This window comes from Kogia breviceps, chromosome 2 (genome assembly GCF_026419965.1).
Source record: "Kogia breviceps isolate mKogBre1 chromosome 2, mKogBre1 haplotype 1, whole genome shotgun sequence".
NCBI classification, from domain to species: domain Eukaryota; kingdom Metazoa; phylum Chordata; class Mammalia; order Artiodactyla; family Physeteridae; genus Kogia; species Kogia breviceps.
Genome location: NC_081311.1, coordinates 46,691,309 through 46,711,189, shown reverse-complemented (window position 1 = coordinate 46,711,189; position 19,881 = coordinate 46,691,309). Strand labels below are relative to the sequence as shown.

The 19,881-nt window shown below is 39.3% G+C and overlaps 1 protein-coding gene across 4 annotated transcripts in view; it reads left to right on the top strand.

Moving 5' to 3' along the window:
* Positions 1-1,747: 1,747 nt before the first annotated feature.
* ZFAND4 (zinc finger AN1-type containing 4) overlaps positions 1,748-19,881 on the top strand; it is an 84,688-nt gene continuing 66,554 nt past the window's right edge. For 2 of the 4 annotated variants that reach the window (XM_067025140.1, XM_059055117.2), the window contains exons 1-2: positions 1,748-2,142; positions 15,987-16,287. In XM_067025140.1, coding sequence (XP_066881241.1) covers positions 16,026-16,287 — 262 coding nt within the window. In that variant the 5' untranslated portion in view covers positions 1,748-2,142; positions 15,987-16,025. Of the gene's footprint in view, positions 2,143-15,986; positions 16,288-19,881 lie in introns of those variants that run through there. The other 2 variants (XM_067025141.1, XM_059055118.2) reach the window with 2 other exon arrangements.

Below are 19,881 nucleotides of genomic sequence, written 5' to 3'. Positions count from 1 at the left end.
TCCAGGGAATTCAGGAGACAATAGAGTTAGAAAATAGGCAAATTGCTATTTTGAGAGGGTTGAAAGGGGGAGGGAACTTAACATTCACTGGTCCGATGGTAGGTGCTTTTTATGTCAGTCTTCTTAACTCTGCCAGATAGGTGTTGTCCTCATTACACAGATGAGGCTAAAATCTGGAAGCAGAGTGGACTAGCGGAACAAGTTTGGATTTTTTTATTGAGACCTAGATTTAAATCTGCCACTTAGAGCTGTTTGAGTATAGGCAAATTGTTTTACCTTTCTTAGCTTCTGTTTCCTTCTTTGTCAAGTAGGGGTTTCAGTACCCACCTTGCAGGATTGTGATGGGACAGAATATGCAAAGATCCTTGTTAACTATCTGGCACTTGAAACATGGTAGATGATGATGGTGAGAATGAATGAACTGGCCAAGGTAGCAGAGCTTCCAGTGTTGGAACCCAGGCTTCAAGCTCATCCACCTGACTCCAAAGCTCCTTCTCTCAGTTCTGACTGAGAGGGGTGGCAGGTTTTAGAAACTAAGGTTTTGCTTCAGTAAGATTCATTTCATCACAGGCACTCATTTAAGAATTTAGTATACAAAGATAATAATCATATTTCTGTCCTCACGGGGCTCCAGTCAACTCAGTATTAGAGTTTAAGAAGGAACCAGTGGCAGGAGAGCCTGAAAATGAGTGAAAGCACAGTCCCTTAATCATATACCTCAGTGTATACTCAATAGTTTTTTGAATTATGGAGATAATTTGGTGGGTGGGGTCTCAGAGGAGAGTAAGAAGGGACAGGCAATGGAGATTAGTCATTGGGGTTCATTTTAGACTGGTTCCTCCGAGTCACAAGATAAGTGAAGCTGCAGTGAGAGGGAGATTACTGTTTATTGTCAGTTGAGTAATCCACCTAGTAAAATAGTAAGCCAGGAGGGCTGGAAAATCCGTTAAGCCTTGGATTTAGAATACCTACAGGAAATGAAGATAAAAAGAAGCAGTGGGGGCCCATGTCAGGCTGGAAGGTTTGTGTTGTCTGTTACGGTGTGCACCTGAGCTCAACAGCTTGGGAATTAGAGCTGGAGGGAAAAAAAAAAAAGGGTGGCTGGGCATAGCCGACGCTGCGATTTGACAACCCAAGGTACCCACTCAATTTCAACTCTACAATTGGATGAGGAATAAATGGATAAGATCTACAGAGCTTGTTTGCTTTCGCTCTTGCTTTCAACCAGGCATGGCAATGTCTCCACGTCTCAGATGAGGTACGTGAGACCAGAAACGTTAGGGGTCAGTAAAGCGCAGGAAGAGTGATTTGTTTAAGGCAGGCCGGCCTGGACCGCACTAGAAGTGCACAGGCTCTGGAAAGGCCATCGACGGGGACTATCCCCCCAGCACGTCGGGCACGTCTAAGAGAGCCTTAGGTTGGTCTCAGGGAGGGTGCTGTCCATACTCTCTTTCGGCCACAGGCCAACCCCACCGTTCCCAGAAGCCTGTGCGACTGGTCTCCAGCCCGTCCGCTTCGGCCCTAGTCAACAGGCCACTGTTAGTAATACAGTATTAACATCCGGGCCTCTCCTAACCAACAACCACCACCGAACGCAAAAGAAGCCCCGGCTCCCGAGCAACAGCAGGCGTCCGCGCTGACAGGTCCCGCCCCCGCCCCCGCTGATTGGAGGAAGACGCGAGCACCAGCGAGCGATTGGTACGCGGTGTCACAAAGAGGCGGGGGCGCGGCGACCACTGAGCGTTGCTCTTCGGTGCCTGCAGCGGCGTCGCTCGCGGGGTCGCACCTCCTTGCGGGAGGGCGAGGGAGTGGACGAGAGCCGGTGAGGGCAAGCTGGCCGGATGGGGAGGGCGCCCAGGGCCGCGGGCCGCTGAGCCGGGCCGCGCTGCCGTCGCTGGCCTCCTGGCCGCGCCCCCTCCGTCGCCGCCGCTGCCCCGATACCGACGCGGCGGGCCGTCTTCGCGGAGAAGGCAGCCTCCACTTTCCGTCCCTCCGCGAGCGCGACGCGGGGTGCCCCGCCCGCCTGACAGGTGCTGCCCTCCGAGTCGCGGATTCTGACGCGGAGCCTGACCGCTGCCCTCCTGATCTGGCCCGTGCGTCTGGGTAGCCGGAGTTTATCCTGGAGGAGCATGGGCTGCGCAGGTGACTCCGTTCTCTTCAAGTGTCTTAACACTGAAGGCTCGAGGAGACGTTGGCTCCGAAGGATTTCACAGTCCCCCTAGGAAATTGATTTCAGAATTTAGGGTACATGATGTGGTGGATATAATTCTGAAGCTTGTATTTAAAACTTAGGTATATTTCCAGGCTTTAGTAGAAACGGTTCATTAAGAGTCGGTATTTTTAAGGACTGCATAACATGCTTCCTCCCTTTATGTCGGAGGAAGAGTTTAAAAGAAATGCTCTTATATGGCTCTTCTTTACAACAGAGGATAAAGCTGATTTCGAGTTACTGAAATTAGTTATTTAGCACTGTTAAAGCATCACCTGTCTTTAACTTCCCGTTCATCTTTGACGGTTGTGTTTTAAGAACTTTTTCAGAAGGGAGGAGAGAAATGTTTTGGAAATTGATTTAGAAACGTTTTTTGATGCCATTAGTCTTTTTTGCCCATGATCTTTTTTTTTTAACATCTTTATTGGAGTATAATTGCTTTACAATGGTGTGTTTTTGCTTTATAGCAAAGTGAATCAGCTATACATATACATATATCCCCATATCCCTTCTCTCTTGCGTCTCCCTCCTACCCTCCCAATCCCACCCCTCTAGGTGGTCACAAAGCACCGAGCTGATCTCCCTGTGCTATGCGGCTGCTCTCCACTAGCTATTTTACATTTGGTAGTGTATATATGTCCATGCCACTCTTTCACTTCGTGCCAGCTTCCCCTTCCCCTTCTCCGTGTCCTCAAGTGCATTCTCTACGTCTGTGTCTTTATTCCTGTCCTGCTCCTAGGTTCTTCAGAACCTTTTTTAAAAAAATTCCATATATATGTTTAGCATACAGTATTTGTTTTTCTTTCTTATTTCACTCTGTATGACAGACTCTGGGTCCATCCACCTCACTACAAATAACTGAATATCGTTTCTTTTTATGGCTGAGTAATATTCCATTGTATATATGTGCCACATCTTCTTTATCCATTCGTCTGTTGATGGACACTTAGGTTGCTTCCATGTGCTGGCTATTGTAAATAGAGCTGCAATGAACATTGTGGTACATGACTTTTTGAATTATGGTTTTCTCAGGGTATATGCCCAGTAGTGGGATTGCTGGGTTGTATGGTAGCTCTATTTTTAGTTTTTTAAGGGACCTCCATACTGTTCTCCATAGTGGCTGTATCAATTTACATTCCCACCAACAGTGCAAGAGGGTTCCCTTTTCTCCACACCCTCTCCAGCAATTATTGTTTGTAGATTTTTTGATGATGGCCATTCTGACTGGTGTGAGGTGATACCTCATTGTAGTTTTGATTTGCATTTCTCTAATGATTAGTGATGTTAAGCATCCTTTCATGTGTTTGTTGGCAATCTGTATATCTCCATTGGAGAAATGTCTATTTAGGTCTTCTTCCCATTTTTGGATTGGGTTGTTTGTTTTTTTGATATTGAGCTGCATGAGTTGCTTATATATTTTGGAGATTAATCCTGTGTCAGTTGTTTCATTTGCAAATATTTTCTCCTATTCTGAGGGTTGTCTTTTCGTCTTGTTTATGGTTTCCTTTGCTGTGCAAAAGCTTTTAAGTTTCATTAGGTCCCATATGTTTATTTTTGTTTTTATTTCCATTTCTCTAGGAGGTGGGTCAAAAAGAACCTTGCTGTGGTTTATGTTATAGAGTGTTCTGCCTATGTTTTCCTCTAAGTGTTTTATAGTGTCTAGTCTTACATTTAGGTCTTTAATCCATTTGGAGTTTATTTTAGTGTATGGTGTTCTGCAGTGATCTCTTGGTTATTTAACAGTGTATTGTTTAGCCTCCATGTGTTTGTATTTTTTACAGTTTTTTTTTTTCCTGTAGTAGATATCTAGTCTTATAGCATTGTGGTCAGAAAAGATACTTGATACGATTTCAATTTTCTTAAATTTACCAAGGCTTGATTTGTGACCCAAGATATGAGTCTTTCCTGGAAAATGTTCCAGGAGCACTTGAGAAGAAAGTGTATTCTGTTGTTTTTGGATGGAATGTCCTATAAATATCAATTAAGTCCATCTTGTATAATGTATCATTTAAAGCTTGTGTTTCCTTATTTATTTTCATTTTGGTTGATCTGTCCACTGGTGGAAGTGGGGTGTTAAAGTCCCCTACTATGATTGTGTTACTGTTGATATCCCCTTTTATGGCTGTTAACATTTGCCTTATGTATTGAGGTGCTCTTATGTTGGGTGCATAAATATTTACAGTTGTTTTTTTGTTTTTGTTTTTGTTTTTGCGGTACGCGGGCCTCTCACTGTTGTGGCCTCTCCTGTTGCGGAGCACAGGCTCCGGAGGCGCAGGCTCAGTGGCCATGGCTCATGGGCCTAGCTGCCCCGCTGCATGTGGCATCTTCCCGGACTGGGGCAGGAACCCGTGTCCCCTGCATCAGCAGGCGGACTCTCAACCACTGCGCCACCAGGGAAGCCCTACAATTGTTATATCTTGTTCTTGGATTGATGCCTTGATCATTATGCAATGTCCTTCTTTGTCTCTTGTAATAGTCTTTATTTTAAAGTCTATTTTGTCTGATATGAGAATTGCTACTCCAGCTTTCTTCTGATTTCCATTTGCATGGAATATCTTTTTCCGTCCCCTCACTTTCAGTCTGTATGTGTCCCTAGGTCTGAAGTGGGTCACTTGTAGACAGCATATATACGGGTCTTGTTTTTGTATCCATTCAGCCAGTCTATGTCTTTTGGTTGGAGCATTTAATCCATTTACATTTAAGGTAATTATCGATATGTATGTTCCTATTACCATTTTCTTAATTGTTTTGGGTTTGTTATTGTTGGTCTTTTCCTTCTCTTGTGTTTCCTACCTAGAGATGTTCCTTTAGCATTTGTTGTAAAGCTGGTTTGGTGGTGCTGAATTCTCTTAGCTTTTGCTTGTCTGTAAAGGTTTTAATTTCTCCGTCGAATCTGAATGAGATCCTTGCTGGGTAGAGTAATCTTGGTTGTAGGTTTTTCCCTTTCATCTCTTTAAATATGTCCTGCCACTCCCTTCTGGCTTACAGAGTTTCTGCTGAAAGATCAGCTGTTAACCTTATGGGGATTCCCTTGTATGTTATTTGTTGTTTTTCCCTTGCTGCTTTTAATATTTTTTCTTTGTACTTAATTTTTGATAGTTTGATTAATATGTGTTTTAGTGTGTTTCTCCTTGGATTTATCGTGTATGGGACTCTCTGTGCTTCCTGGACTTGATTGAGTATTCCTTTCCCATATTAGGGAAGTTTTCAACTATAATCTTTTCAAATATTTTCTCGTCCCTTTCTTTTTCTCTTCTTCTTTTGCAAGCCCTATAATTCGAATGTTCATGTGTTTAATGTTGTCCCAGAGGTCTCCGAGATTGTCCTCAATTCTTTTCATTCTTTTGACTCCATTACTCTGAATAACTAAGCATGATTTTTAAATTATTCATAAAAATTCTGGACGTACTTTTTTCTCTGCCTTCTTCTTTCCTCTTCCTCTTCTATTTTTTAGCTGTCCTTATATCATTTTCCATCCTGTTTTTGAGTCTCCATTGCCCCTCATTTACCAACATCATAGGGGTCCATAATCTGCTCAGTCAAGCATGCTGTAACACAACTTTCAGAAGGTGTCCATGGGGCTTCCTTGGTGGCACAGTGGTTAAGAATCTTCCTGCCAATGCAGGGGACACGGGTCGAGCCCTGATCCAGGGAGATCCCACAGGCCGTGGCAACTAAGCCTGTGTGCCACAGCTACTGAGCCTGCCCTCTAGAGCCCATGGGCCGCAACTACTGAAACCTGTGCGCCTAGAGCCCGTGCTCTGCAAGAAGAGAAGCCACCGCAATGAGAAGCCCGTGCACCACAACAAAGAGTAGCCCCAGCTTTCTGCAACTAGAGAAAAACCTGCATGCAGCAACGAAGACCAAACACAGCTAAAAATAAATAAAATAAAATAAATAAATTTTTAAAAAGCCCAGGGCTGATTCAGACTTGCCACGTCAGTGAGCTCATCCAAATGTAAAGTGATATGTTTAAAAAAAAAAAAAGGTGTCCATGGACCCCGCCCTTAGTCCTGGCTAGGTCTTTGGCCTACTGGAGCTTCCATTTGCCCCTCTGCTATCATCTAGTCCTCCAGTCTGGCTTAACTAGATTTACTAAACTTACTTTGCCCTCTGTTACAGTGATTTCTACTGCTGAAGAGAAGTATTATAATTATTTCCTAGAGGCACACATTTCAGTTTTTTTTTGTTTTCTTTTTTTTTTTTTTTTTTGCGGTAAGCGGGCCTCTCACTGCTCTGGCCACTCCCGTTGTGGAGCACAGGCTCCGGACGCACAGGCTCAGCGGCCATGGCTCACGGGCCCAGCCGCTCTGCGGCATGTGGGATCTTCGTGGACCAGGGCATGAACCCACGTCCCCTGCATCGGCAGGCGGACTCTCAACCAGTGCGCCACCAAGGAAGCTCCACATTTCAGTTTTGAATTTGGTTACCAATCTTGCTTCTTTTTGGATTTTGGAAATTACTCCATTGATTAGGGCCCAAATATGTGGTAGTGTTCCAGTACAATTAGTGCTGTTCTAGGTTGCTAGTTTTCTTTTAGCCCATAATTACTCTGTACATTCTTGTTGCAGATGAAGGACTTCCAAATCTGTCTTTATGTTACTTTCTCCCACCATTTGTTTATTATATTCAGGGTATTGCTGTGGAAGACTACTGTGGTGAAAAAAATGATCTTTATATCTTATGTCTCTAAATTCTTTGGACAGGCACTGGTCACCCATGGCTTTATTTCTGTAATATTCAGTTTGGCATTCCTGACCCCTGACCTCTGTTGCTAGATCTTTTACTATGTAGATAAGAGTGCTCTTGGCTTTGGGGGAACAGACTCTGATAATTCTGTAGTACATTCTTATTTGATATAGGATGATAAGTATGTTTTTAAGAATTCACATATTATCTAAAATTGTATTATAAAAGCAGTCATTTCAGTGAGATAGGAAAAGGGGTTAGGTTCTGTCATTATTCCTACAGGCATGTCAATGTATTAAGGATATTAAGGAGACATAGCCTGAGCAATACAGCCATTTATTTAGCTTTTACTTGAAAGTAATGGTCTTTTACCACTGTCACTAGCATTATTATTATTATTATTTAATAGATCTTTATCAGAGTATAATTGCTTCACAATACTGTGTTAGTTTCTGCTGTACACCAAAGTGAATCAGCCATACGCATACATATGTCCCCACATCCCCTCCCTCTAGAGCCTCCCTCCCACCTTCCCTATCCCACCCCTCTAGGTCATTGCAAAGCACCGAGCTGATATCCCTGTGCTATGCTGCTGCTTCCCACTAGCTAACTATTTTATATTTGATAGTGTATATATGTCGATGCTACTCTCACTTAGCCCCAGCTTCCCCCTCCCATCCCATGTCCTCAAGTCCATTATCTATGTCTACATCTTTATTTCTGCCCTGCAGCTAGGTTCATCAGTACCAATTTTTTTTTTAGATTCCATATATACGTGTTAGCATACAGTATTTGTTTTTCTTTTTCTGATTTACTTCACTCTGTATGACGGACTCTAAGTCCGTCCACCTCACTACAAATAACTCAGTTTCACTTTTTTATGGCTGAATAATATTCCATTGTATATGTGTGCCACATCTTCTTTATCCATTCATCTGTTGATGGACATTTAGGTTGGTTCCATGTCCTGGCTATTGTAAATAGTGCTGCAATGAACGTTGTGGTACATGTTTCTTTTTGAATTATGGTTTTCTCAGGGTATATGCCCAGTAGTGGGATTGCTGGGTTGTATGGTAGTTCTATTTTTAGTTTTTTAAGGAAACTCCATACTGTTTTCCATAGTGGTTGTATACAGCCACTATGCGGGATAGACACCAACAGTGTGGGAGGGTTCCCTTTTCACCACACCCTTTCCAGCATTTATTGTTTCTAGATTTTTTGATGATGGCCATTCTGACCAGCATGAGGTCATTGTAGTTTTGATTTGCGTTTCTCTAATAATTAGTGACATTGAGCATCTTTTCATGTGCCTCTTGGCCATCTGTACATCTTCCTTGGTGAAATGTCTTTTTAGGTCTTCTGCCCATCTTTTAATTGGATTGTTTGTTTTTTGATATTGAGCTCCATGAGTTGTTTGTATATTTTGGAGATTAATCCTTTGTCTATTGTTTCATTTCCAAATATTTTCTCTCATTCTGAGGGTTGTCTTTTTGTCTTGTTTATGGTTTCCTTTGCTGTGCAAAAGCTTTTAAGTTTAAGTCCCATTTGTTTGTTTTTATTTCGGTTACTCTAGGAGGTGGGTCAAAAAATATCTTGCTGTGGTTTATGTCAAAGAGTATTTTTCCTATGTTTTCCTCTAAGAGTTTTATAGTGTCTGGTCTTACATTTAGGTCTCTAATCCATTTGGAGTTTATTTTTGTGTATGGTGTTAGGTGGTGTTCTAATTTCATTCTTTTACATGTAGCTGTTCAGTTTTCCCAGCACCACTTATTAAAGAAGCTGTCTTTTCTCCATTGTATGTTCTTACCTCTTTTGTTGTGAATTTGGTGACCATATGTGAGTGGGTTTATCTCTCGGCATTCTATCCTGTTCCATTGATCTATATTTCTGTTTTTGTGCCAGTACCATACTGTCTTGATTACTGTAGCTTTGTAGTATAGTTTGAAGTCAGGGAGCCTGATTCCTCTTGAAGGAAAATGAAGGAAACCTCATTTTCCTTTCTCAAGATTGCTTTGGCTATTTGGGGTCTTTTGTGTTTCTATGCAAGCTGTAAAAATTTTTTTCTAATTCACCAGCAGTATTATTAGCATATTACTTTGTGTTATTGTATATATTACTCATTATTTTGATAAAAAGTATAACAGCACTCAAAGCCGCTGTGCTTCCAGCAATAGCTTTTCTTCCTGTGGTGCCATATCTTCAGGAACGTTAGCAGTCTGCACAACGCAATTCAGGTTCCCTATTTAATTAATTATATTCATTATGCTTAATTATATTGAATATACTCCCTAGTTAATTGATGAATTTTATATATTAGTTTTATATATTGATCTATGGTGAATTTTTATAACTCAGTATAATTAATATTATTAACTATATTGAGTTATAAAAATTCACCATAGCAGAAATCTCTGTATGTTATGAGTTGTGTAAACATCGGTGGAGTTAGTTTGGAGTGAGTAATGATTCCTATGGGAAACCAGCATTTCTCCAAACAAACTTTTGTAGCATAACCAAACACTTCTTGATGTCTAAAGCAGGGATAATACCTTACCTATATTACAGGTTTGCTCTAAAAATCAGTTGAGAGGATGAATATTTATTTACTCTTTAATTGAACAAACCTTTAATGAGTACCAATATGTACAAAACACTGTGCTAGGTGATGGGGTGGTAAATCAGATGTCCTTCCCTTAAGGAGCTTACAATTTAGTAGAATAAGAAAGTCATGTAAAAAATGAAATTGATTGTAATGGGTGCCATATATGATGGAAGTCAGGGTGTGAAGGGGAGGAACTATAAACGGCTTTGTGGAATAGTTTCTATTCGACTTGAGTCTTGAAAGATCATAGGTGCTTGTCAGGTAGCCAAGTGTGGGAATGGTGGTGAGTAGAGGAAAGCAGGAGCAACGATATAGAGACCAGTGTTTTCTGAAGCCGCAGTTACAAATGATTAGAGGATAGAAGTACCAGATATATTGCAGGATGGGATGAGGTATGTGTATAAATAAAATAGGACTGGAAGGTGATATGCATGATCTTAGGAGCCTTTCTAAGGAGTCTGAATTCTGTAGACAGTGGGAAGCCATCGTGGGGCCTTGAGCTAAGAAATAACATGATCAGTTCTACATTTTAAAAAGATAACTGTGCTTCACATCATATGTCATTAGGGAAATGAAAATTAAAACAATGAGATACTATTATATGCCTATTAGAATGGCCAAAATCCAGAACACTGACAAAATCAAATGCTGGTGAGGATTTGGAGCAGTAGGAGCTCTTATTCATTGCTGGTGGGAATGCAATATAGAACAGCCACTTTTGAAGACACTTTGGCAGTTTCTTACAATACTAAACATACTCTTACTGTAAGATCTAGCAGTTGTACTCATTGGTGTGTACCCCGGTAAGTTGAAAACTTACACATCCACACAAAAACCTGCACGTGGATGTTTATAATGGCTTTACTTGTAAACTATTCTGTGTGATACTATAATGATGGGTACATTACTATACATTTGTGGAAATCAATAGAATTTGCAACACCAAGAATGAACCCTAATGTGAGCTATGCCTTTGAGTGATAATGATGTGTCAATGTAGGTTCATCTGTTGTAACAAATATACCACTCTGGTGTAGGTTGTTGATGGTGGGAGAGGCTGTGCATGTGTGGGGGCAGGGAGTGTGTGGGAACTGTCTGTTCTGCCTAATTTTGCGGCGAACCTAAAACTGCTCTAAATAATCGTTTATTTAAAAGGAAAAAAATTCAGGCTTTAGGCTAACCTAGATTCATTTCCTTCATTTAGTCTGAATTGATGGTTTCACCGCAGTGCATTCTAAAGTCAAATATTAAAAAATTTTAGAATTTTGAGTGACCTTCCCCCTATTATCTATAGATAATTAAGAGTAAAGTAATTTCTGAACTATATGATGTGATACCCTAATCCAGTTTTTATTAAACTTTCTATTTTTTAAAAAGGTAACTGTTGACATCCTAGAGAATGGATCAGAAGAGTGAAGGGAAGAAGTCAAGGATTATAGCTAGGCTATCAGAGTTGCTCAGTTAAGAGCTAATGAAGACCTGAACTAAGTCCTAATCAGTGTGGCTGGAGAAAGTCACAGATTATAGAAATGTTAATTTGTACTGTTAGGATTGGTCACTTCTAGATACCTTGAGGCTGGCGGAAAAATATAAAATGATTCCTAGCTTTCTGGCTTAAGTGACTAGGTTAATGGTGGTACCCTTTACCAAGATGGAGACTGTAGGACAAGAAGGAGGTTTGTAGGAAAGATGATTAGTTTTGGATGTGTTGGACTTCAGGTGTCTGTCTTGTATCCAGATTTTACTTGATTTTTATTTATTTTAAAGATTTATTTATTATTTATTTAGTTTATTTTTGGCTGCATCGTGTCCTAGTTGTGGCACTTGAGATCTTCGTTGAGGCATGTGGGATCTTTTGTTGTGGTGCGCGGGCTTCTGTCTAGTTGTGGCATGCGGGTTTTCTCTTCTCTAGTTGTGGTGCGCAGGCTCCAGAGTATGTAGGCTCTGTAGTTTGCGGCACGTGGGCTGTAGTTGAGGTGCGTGAGCTCAGTAGTTGTGGTTTGCGGGCTTAGTTGCCCTATGGCATATGGGATCTTAGTTCCCTGACCAGGGATCGAACCTGCATCCCCTGCTTTATAAGGCAGATTCTTTCCCACTGGACTACCAGGCAAGTACCTATTTTTATTTTTTTTAACAATGTTTATTTATTTATGTGGCTGCATCAGGTCTTGGTTGTGGCACGTGAGCTCTTTGTTGTGGTGTGTAGGGTTCTTGCTAGTTGTGGCGTGTGGGTTCCAGAGTTTGCGGGCTCAGTAGTTGTGGCACATGGGCTCTCTAGTTGTGGCACGCGGGCTCTAGAGCATGTGGGCTTAGTTGCCCCATGATATGTGGGATCTTAGTTTCCTGACCAGGGACTAAACCGGTGTCCCCTGCATTGGAAGGCGGATTCTTTTTTTTTAATAAATTTATTTATTTATTTATTTATTTATTTATTTTTGGCTGCGTTGGGTCTTCATTGCTGTGTGCAGGCTTTCTCTAGTTGCGGCGAGTGGGGGCTACTCTTCGTTGCGGTGCACAGGCTTCTCACTCTGGTGACTTCTCTTGCTGTGGAGCATGGACTCTAGGCATGTGGACTTCAGTAGTTGTGGCATGTGGTCTCAGTAGTTGTGGCTCACAGGCTTAGTTGTTCCGCGGCATGTGAGATCTTCCCGGACCAGGGCTCGAACCCGTGTCCCCTGCATTGGCAGGTGGATTCTTAACCACTGGACCACCAGGGAAGTCCCTAGTATCCAGATTTTAGATGCCTGTGAAAATCATGTCTATAGAATGGAGATGTAGGTTATTAATCAAACCACAAGTTTTAAAAAATAACTTCTCCTTAATCACATTGTTATGAAAATTGCAGTAACTTCAGTGATATATCCTTAGGCAAAAAAAAGTAAAAAATTTATCACCCATTTTTCTTCTTCATTTCTGCACTGCCCTAGTGTGCACATTCTGTTCACCTAGTCTTACAGATATTCTTCCCCCACTCTGAGGCTTTACCCATTCTGAAATACATTCAAGAGTCTACCTACCTTTAGGGAATACTTCTCAACTTATTTTATGAGGGCAGTATTATCTTGATATCAAACCAGACAAAGACATAGAAAGAAAACTAGATCAATAACTTTTACAGATATAGACACAAAAATCTTCAAAAAATACTAACAGGGCTTCCCTGGTGGCGCAGTGGTTGAGAATCCGCCTGTCGATGCAGGGGACACGGGTTCGTGCCCCGGTCTGGGAGGATCCCACATGCCGCGGAGCGGCTGGGCCCGTGAGCCGTGGCCGCTGAGCCTGAGCGTCCGGAGCCTGTGCTCCACAACGGGAGAGGCCACAACAGTGAGGCCCGCATACCACACACACACACACACAAAAATACTAACAAACTAAATCTAGTAACATATATAAATGATTACAGACCATATACAAATACATTTATCCCAGTGATGCAAGGTTGGTTCAATATATCAAAAAGCAGTCAATGTAATACACCATATAAATAGAATATGAGACAAAAACCACACAATCATCTGAGACACTAAAGAAAAGTATTTGACAAAATCTAACACTGTGATTTAAAAAAGACAACTAACACCTAAACAAAGTAGGAATAGAAGGGAACATTCTCCATCTGATAAAGATTACCTATGAAAACCCCACAACTAAAATCATACCTCATGGTGAAAGGCTGAATGATTTTCCCTACAACAGGAAAAAGACACGAATGTTTGCTCTCACCACTTCTATTCAACCTGTATTGGAGATTCCAGGCAGGGCAATTAGGTAAGTAAAGGAAATAAAGATAATCTATATTGGAAAGGAAGAAGTTAAAATTTCTGTTTGTAGTTGACATTATCTTGTATGTAGAAAATCCTAAGGAATCCACTTAGAAAAATACTAGAACTACTGAGTTCAGCAAGGTTGCAGTGAACAAGACCAATATATTAAAATCAGTTGTATTTTTATACACTAGCAGTGAGCAATTTGACAATGAAACTAAGAACAATTTCATTGATAGTGACAGCAAAAAGAACAAAATTCTTAGAAACACGTTTTTAAAATACAAAACGTATAATCTGAAAACTATAAAACATTGTTGAAAGCAATTAAAGAAGTTATAAATAAACTGAAAGATATTGCATGTTGATGGATTATAAGACTTAATATTGTAAAGATGGTAATACTATCCAAATTAATCTGTAGACTGAACACAGTCCTTATCAAAATCCCAACTGGTATTTCTGCAAAATACACTAGCTGATCCTATAATTCCTATGGAAATTCAAAGGACCCAGAATAGCCAACGATCTTGAAAGAGAAGAACAAGTTAGAAGACTCACACTTCTGATCTCAAAACTTACTACAAAGCTACAAAGACAGTGTGCTACTGGCATAAAGATAGACATATAGATCAATGGAACAGAACTGAGGTTATGGTCAGCTGGTTTTCAACAAGGGTGCCAAGACAATTCAATGGATTTAGAATAGTCTTTCTAACAAATGGTGCTGAGACAACTGGTTATTTGTCTACAAAAGAATAGAGCTGTACCCCTATTGTACAACAACCACAAAAATAAATTCAAAATAGACTATAGACCTAAATGTAAGGGCTACACTATACAATTCTTAGAAAAATATGTACTGGTCAATTGTTATTACCTTGCATTAGGCAAAGCTTTTAAAATATTACACCCAAAGTATAAGCAACACAAGAAAAATAGTCAGATTGGGCTTCATTAAAATTAAAAACTTTTGTGCTTCAAAGGAAACTATCAAGAAATTTAAAAGACAACCCACAAAATTGGAGAAAATATTGTGAATCATATATCCATTAAACAGCTTGTATCTGGAAAGTGTTAGACACAAATAACTCAATGGACAGGATCTGAATGGACTTTCTGAATAGACATTTCTGAAAGAATATGTGCAAATGGGTACTAAGGCATGTAAAAAGATTCTTAACATCTTTAGTCATTAAGGCAAATCACAACCACAGTGAGACTCTACTTCATACACACTACGATGGCTTTAATCAAAAGACAATAAAATGTATTGGCAAGGATGTGAAGAAATCCAAACCCTTGTTCATTGTTGGTGGGAATGTAAAATGGTTCAGACCACTTTTGAAAACAGTTTGGTAGTCTCACAAATTGCTAAACACAGGGTTACCACACAACCCATCAGTTCCACTTCTAGATATATATGGAAGAGAAAGGAAAACATGTCTATCACAGACTTGTAATTGAGTGTTCTCATAGCATTATTCATAATAGGCAAAAATTGGAAACAACCCAGAATGCCCATCAACAGATGGCTGGATAAGTAACATGTGGTACATCCTTATAATGGGCTATTATTCAGAAATAAAAAAGAATGAAATACTGATACATCCTAGAACATGGATGAACTTTGAAAACATTATGCTAAGTGAAAGAAGCCGGTCCCAAAAGTTTACATATTGCATGATTCTGTTTATGTGAAATGTCCAGAATAGGCAAAATTTTAAAAACAGAAAGTAGATTAGTGATTGCCTAGGGCTGAGAGAGACAGAATTTAGGAGTGTGTCTAAAGAATAAGTGGTTCCTTTTAGGGTTGATGAAAATGTTCTAAAAATGATTATGGTGATGGTTGTACAATTTTGTAACCATACTAAAGCCCAGTAAATTTTAGGCTTTAAATCGGTGAATTTTATGGTATATAAATTATATCACCATAAAGGTATTGAAAAGATTTACCTACTTCTCCAGAAAGAATATGTATCATTTGTCCTTTTAGTTTAAGTTTAAGCCCCTCCTCCTTTTCAAAGTTTTCACTGATTAATAGCAATTTATCAATTTGATTATTCCTATTCTCCTAATTATATGCTTGTAATTTATTTTAGTATTTCTGTTGGTTGTGTTTGCCTCTCATATTCATTAGCCATTGTATGTTTGTGTGTAGAGATTATGCCTAATGTCTGTTACCAGTATTAACCTCATCTCAGTGCTATACTGGTGGATAACCTCTGGAAACCCAAATGCTTATTGATTATTTAGTGAATCCTACTTTTAAGATGGTTACTATTCCTTTTATTCAGTGTGATTCAGATGTACAATGGCTATAACATTATACTTTGTATGGGTTATAAATTATAACTTATGTGTTTTAGGAAAGGATGTGCATAATTTATTCAAAGTCTTGCAAATATATACCTACATGTGGAATTCATTGGTTTAACTATCATTAACAACAAAACATATTTGTTGAGCATGTAGTGTAAGTAACTGCTGAGATCTAGTAAGATAAAGTGTAGCAAATATACCTGTTCTTAATAATCTTACACTCTAATTGGGAGAGTGAGTTCAAAGACAATTGTGTAAAGTTCAGGATTAGGCATAGTAAGCACTAAAATGAATTCCGGGCTCTCTGGAAGGCTGACATGGGCCAGAGTTGAGAAAATCTTTGTGGAGGAATGAGACTTTCACATAGGCTTGTTATAAAAACATTATTCTTGTTTTTTAGGTACAAAACTCAAAACATGAACAACGATATATATTACCAATGTTCAAAGCTGATTTGGTTAGAACTGGAATACAGTTGCCTACAACATATTCCAGAGGAATTAGAAAAGTCAAAGTAATGGATAACAGAAAAGATCCTCCATTCTTCAATGAAGATAACGTGGGACCATTTTACTTCAGACTTCCTTTCTGTGATACCATGGAGCTCTTCATTGAAACACTGACTGGAACATGTTTTGAGCTGAGAGTTTCACGCTTTGAAGCTGTTATTTCTGTGAAAGCAAAAATTCGAAGATTGGAAGGTACTAGTGTTTCTTGTTTTGTAGGATATGAGGATTAAATTTGTTCTTCAAGAGTGTATAATAACTTTTTAGCTTTTCTTATGGAGAAATGTCAAACATACATGGAATTAGAAAGAAATGGAGAATGAATCCTTATATATGCCCTACTCAGCTTCAACAGTTACCAATTCATGAACTGTCTTTTTTCCATTCCTACATTTCCCCCACTCTGTTCCCTTTCTACCAGATTCTTTTGAATCAAAGCACATCCCTGGCATTATGTTAATGGTGTGAAATAATATTTTAAAATAGTTTTTCAACAGGTTATGATGATGTGAAGATTCTGCAATAACTACCTTACAGTGATAATTGAATTCCGTTTTATTGACCCTGTTTACTTTTTTAGAGTGCTTTGTGAATACTTTTTATTTTTTTAATGTGGAGATTTTCTGGGAAGTTTTTGGTTTACATTTACATAGATTTGAAGTTTCCTCAGTATGGCAGGGATACTGAATATTGTATAATGTCTCTTTTATGGTTGGAGTATTTGTGAAAAGTGTTATAAATTACTTTGTGTTAAAATTAGTCTTTTTCTTTGTACTTGGGCAGATTTCTGAAATAAGTGGTATTTGCCATTTATAGTTGTTAAAATCCAGTAAAGACAGAAAATTTTCCATATAACACTAAATGGATCTTTGCTTCTTGAGCCAGCTGGAACTTGCTTGTAATATAAAGGTAGAAACTAGCATGCCCTCCAGCTCAGTTTAAGTTCAGAATTATAGAAGGATGAGGAGGATTGGAATTTTTTATCTTTGTAAAGTCAAGGATCCTGGTATCTGAGCTTCTGAATATTTGGTATTCCTCTAGTAACTAAGTTCTATTGAAGTTAGTGACCAGCTGAGTCCAATGACCACATCAGTACACCCATTAATGGCACATGAAGCTTTTCTCTCCCCAAATGATTTGGTGAGATACAGAGTCAGAATAGTTTATTTTGACTTTTCCTGCTTTTTAATTTATGTGATGGGGTAATGGTATCTTTTTAAGAGCGGTAAGATTTTAAAAAAACCCTCTTGTGTTCTAAGTAATCTCTGCATCATTTTTTCCTGCTTTCATGCATTTTGAATAATCTCCGTGCAGCAGAAGCACTCCAAAGGGCATCCTGTTTAGTTCTCTTAATGGCAGAAGAGTAGATTTGGGCTTAGGAAAGATTGGGGACTCATCCAAGGGAAATATTTACTGACAGAGTTGGACCAGAGCCAAGATATAGGCTACTTGTCCTCTGTAGGAGAAGACATAGGGTAAAAGCAATGACTTTGTAGTTATTAGACAGTTGAAACCTAGTTTAGACATTTATAAAATGAATATACTTATTGGGAGATTAAATGAAGTAATATGTAAAATCTCTACAGTCTTTGTCTGCTTGGGCTGTCACAACAAAATACCATAGACTGGGAGGCTTAAACAACAGAAATTTATTTTCTCACAGTTCCAGAGGCTGAAACTCTGAGATCAGGGTACCAGCATGATCAGGTTCTGGTGAGGCTTTCTTCCTGACTTGTAGACAGGTTTGTTTTCACTGTGTCCTCACATGGGCATCTCTTCTTATAAGGGCTTGGATCCAACCATAAGGACCTCACCCTCATGACCTCATCTAAACCTAATTATCTCCCAAAGGCCCCATCTCTGAATACCATCACTTTGAGGGTTAGGACTTCAAGATATAAATTTTGGGGGGATACAGTTCAGTCCATAGCACTTACCACTAGTGGTCAATAAGTCTTAATTCCTGTTCCCATTCCCCATCCTTCTAGCCCTCACCTCTTCTTTCCCTCCTGTTCTCTAAACTTTTGTAACTTCTTTTAGCCCGTGGGCTGGGATAGTCACTCTGTTCTTCAGGAGGCTTTAAGAGGGCATCCTTCATGTAAAATTAATTTTAATCCTTTTCTAGGTGATATTTCTATTTCTACCCAGGATGACATTTGAGGATAACATGGTGGGTAAGACTCTCTAAGATAAAAGGGTATAGAGTAGGTAGGATAGGAAGACAGAGGTGACACTGTTCAGTTTAATCCTTCAGGGAAATGGTTGCTCTTCCAGACTGCTTTTCCTTTTGGGCAACTTTTGGGAAGCTGGGAACTAAAGCATAGTAGGAGATAGGAGGGTAGATGGAGGGGACTGCAGAGAAAGGGTTGAAGGAGTGTGCTGGATTAGGAATGATGGGGCTGTAGTACCTACAGGGGTACATTAAATGGGCCTTGAAGGGACAGGAGCAACTGAAGCCAGACTGCCTGATTTCAGATTACCAACTGAGTAAATTACTTAACCTCTCTTTACCTCAGTTGTGCTAATTTAAAATGGGACTAATAATAGTACCTAGTTCAGAGTTGTCCTCAGGATTAAATGAATTCAATGAAAAGCATTTAGCAGAGCAGCTGTGCTCTTTATCAGGGGAAAATGGTTAGTCTGTGGAGATAGTGCAATATGTACCAAAGGATATAAGAGCTATGCCCTTGGGAGATATAATTTAGTTCTCTTGAGTTTCCAGAGAAGGAAAATTCTTTGGAGCTTATCATTACCTAGAGTAGTGGTCTGCAAAGAAGAGTACATGGTACTCAGAGGATAGGGATTTGGAAAGAAAAAATATGCCAAGAAATGTGAGGGATTATTGTCAGCTGGCTTTTTATTGCTGTGGGCAGTGGATTTCTTGGACTTGCCATCAAATCATTGGCATTACCGCTCCCTAATAAAGATTTCTCTTCCGTACATGGGATAGGATTTTTTCCCTGGCCAACTTTATGAGTTGGTGGGACCATGTTAATAGTTCTGGCCAGTGAACTATGAATGGAAGTCTCCATCAGCCTGAGTCCCTGAGTGACTATCGTGAACAGAGCCCTCCTGACATGCAGTAGACATGTAACTTGAGCAAAAAATAAATCTTTGTCTTAAGCCATTGATGTTTTGGGGATGTTTTGGGGTAAGTTCAATATAACCTACTTTATTTTGCCTGATACAGTATCAACTAGGGATCCATTTTTTTTCACTTTATAAATAATTGGCTATCTAAATACGACTTATTGAATTAGTCTAGTCTTTTCTCACTAAAGTAATTTCATACCTGTCATGTATTACATTTTTATATGCACACAACTGTTAATCACCTGATGTGTCCCCCTATGCCAAAATTATACTGTCTTACTTATTGTAATACAATTTATGAGTTTTGATAGCTGATTGTGTCCATACATATTAAGGACTATGTCGTCTTGGAGAACTGACTCCTTTATCACTATGTAATGCCCCTCTTTATCTCAGATATTTTTCCTTGCTCTGTAGCCTGTTCTGTCTGCAATTAATATAGCTACTCTAGCTTTTTTTTTTGATTAGCATTAGCATAATATATCATTTTCCATCCCTTTACTTCTTTTTCCCTCAGTTTTATTGAGGTATAATTGACAAATAAAATTGTATCCATCCCTGTCCTTTTTAAAAAATATCCAGCTATATTACTATATTTATTTTATTTTATTTTATTTTTTAACATCTTTATTGCAGTATAATTGCTTTACAATGGTGTGTTAGTTCCTGCTTTATAACAAAATGAATCAGCTATAC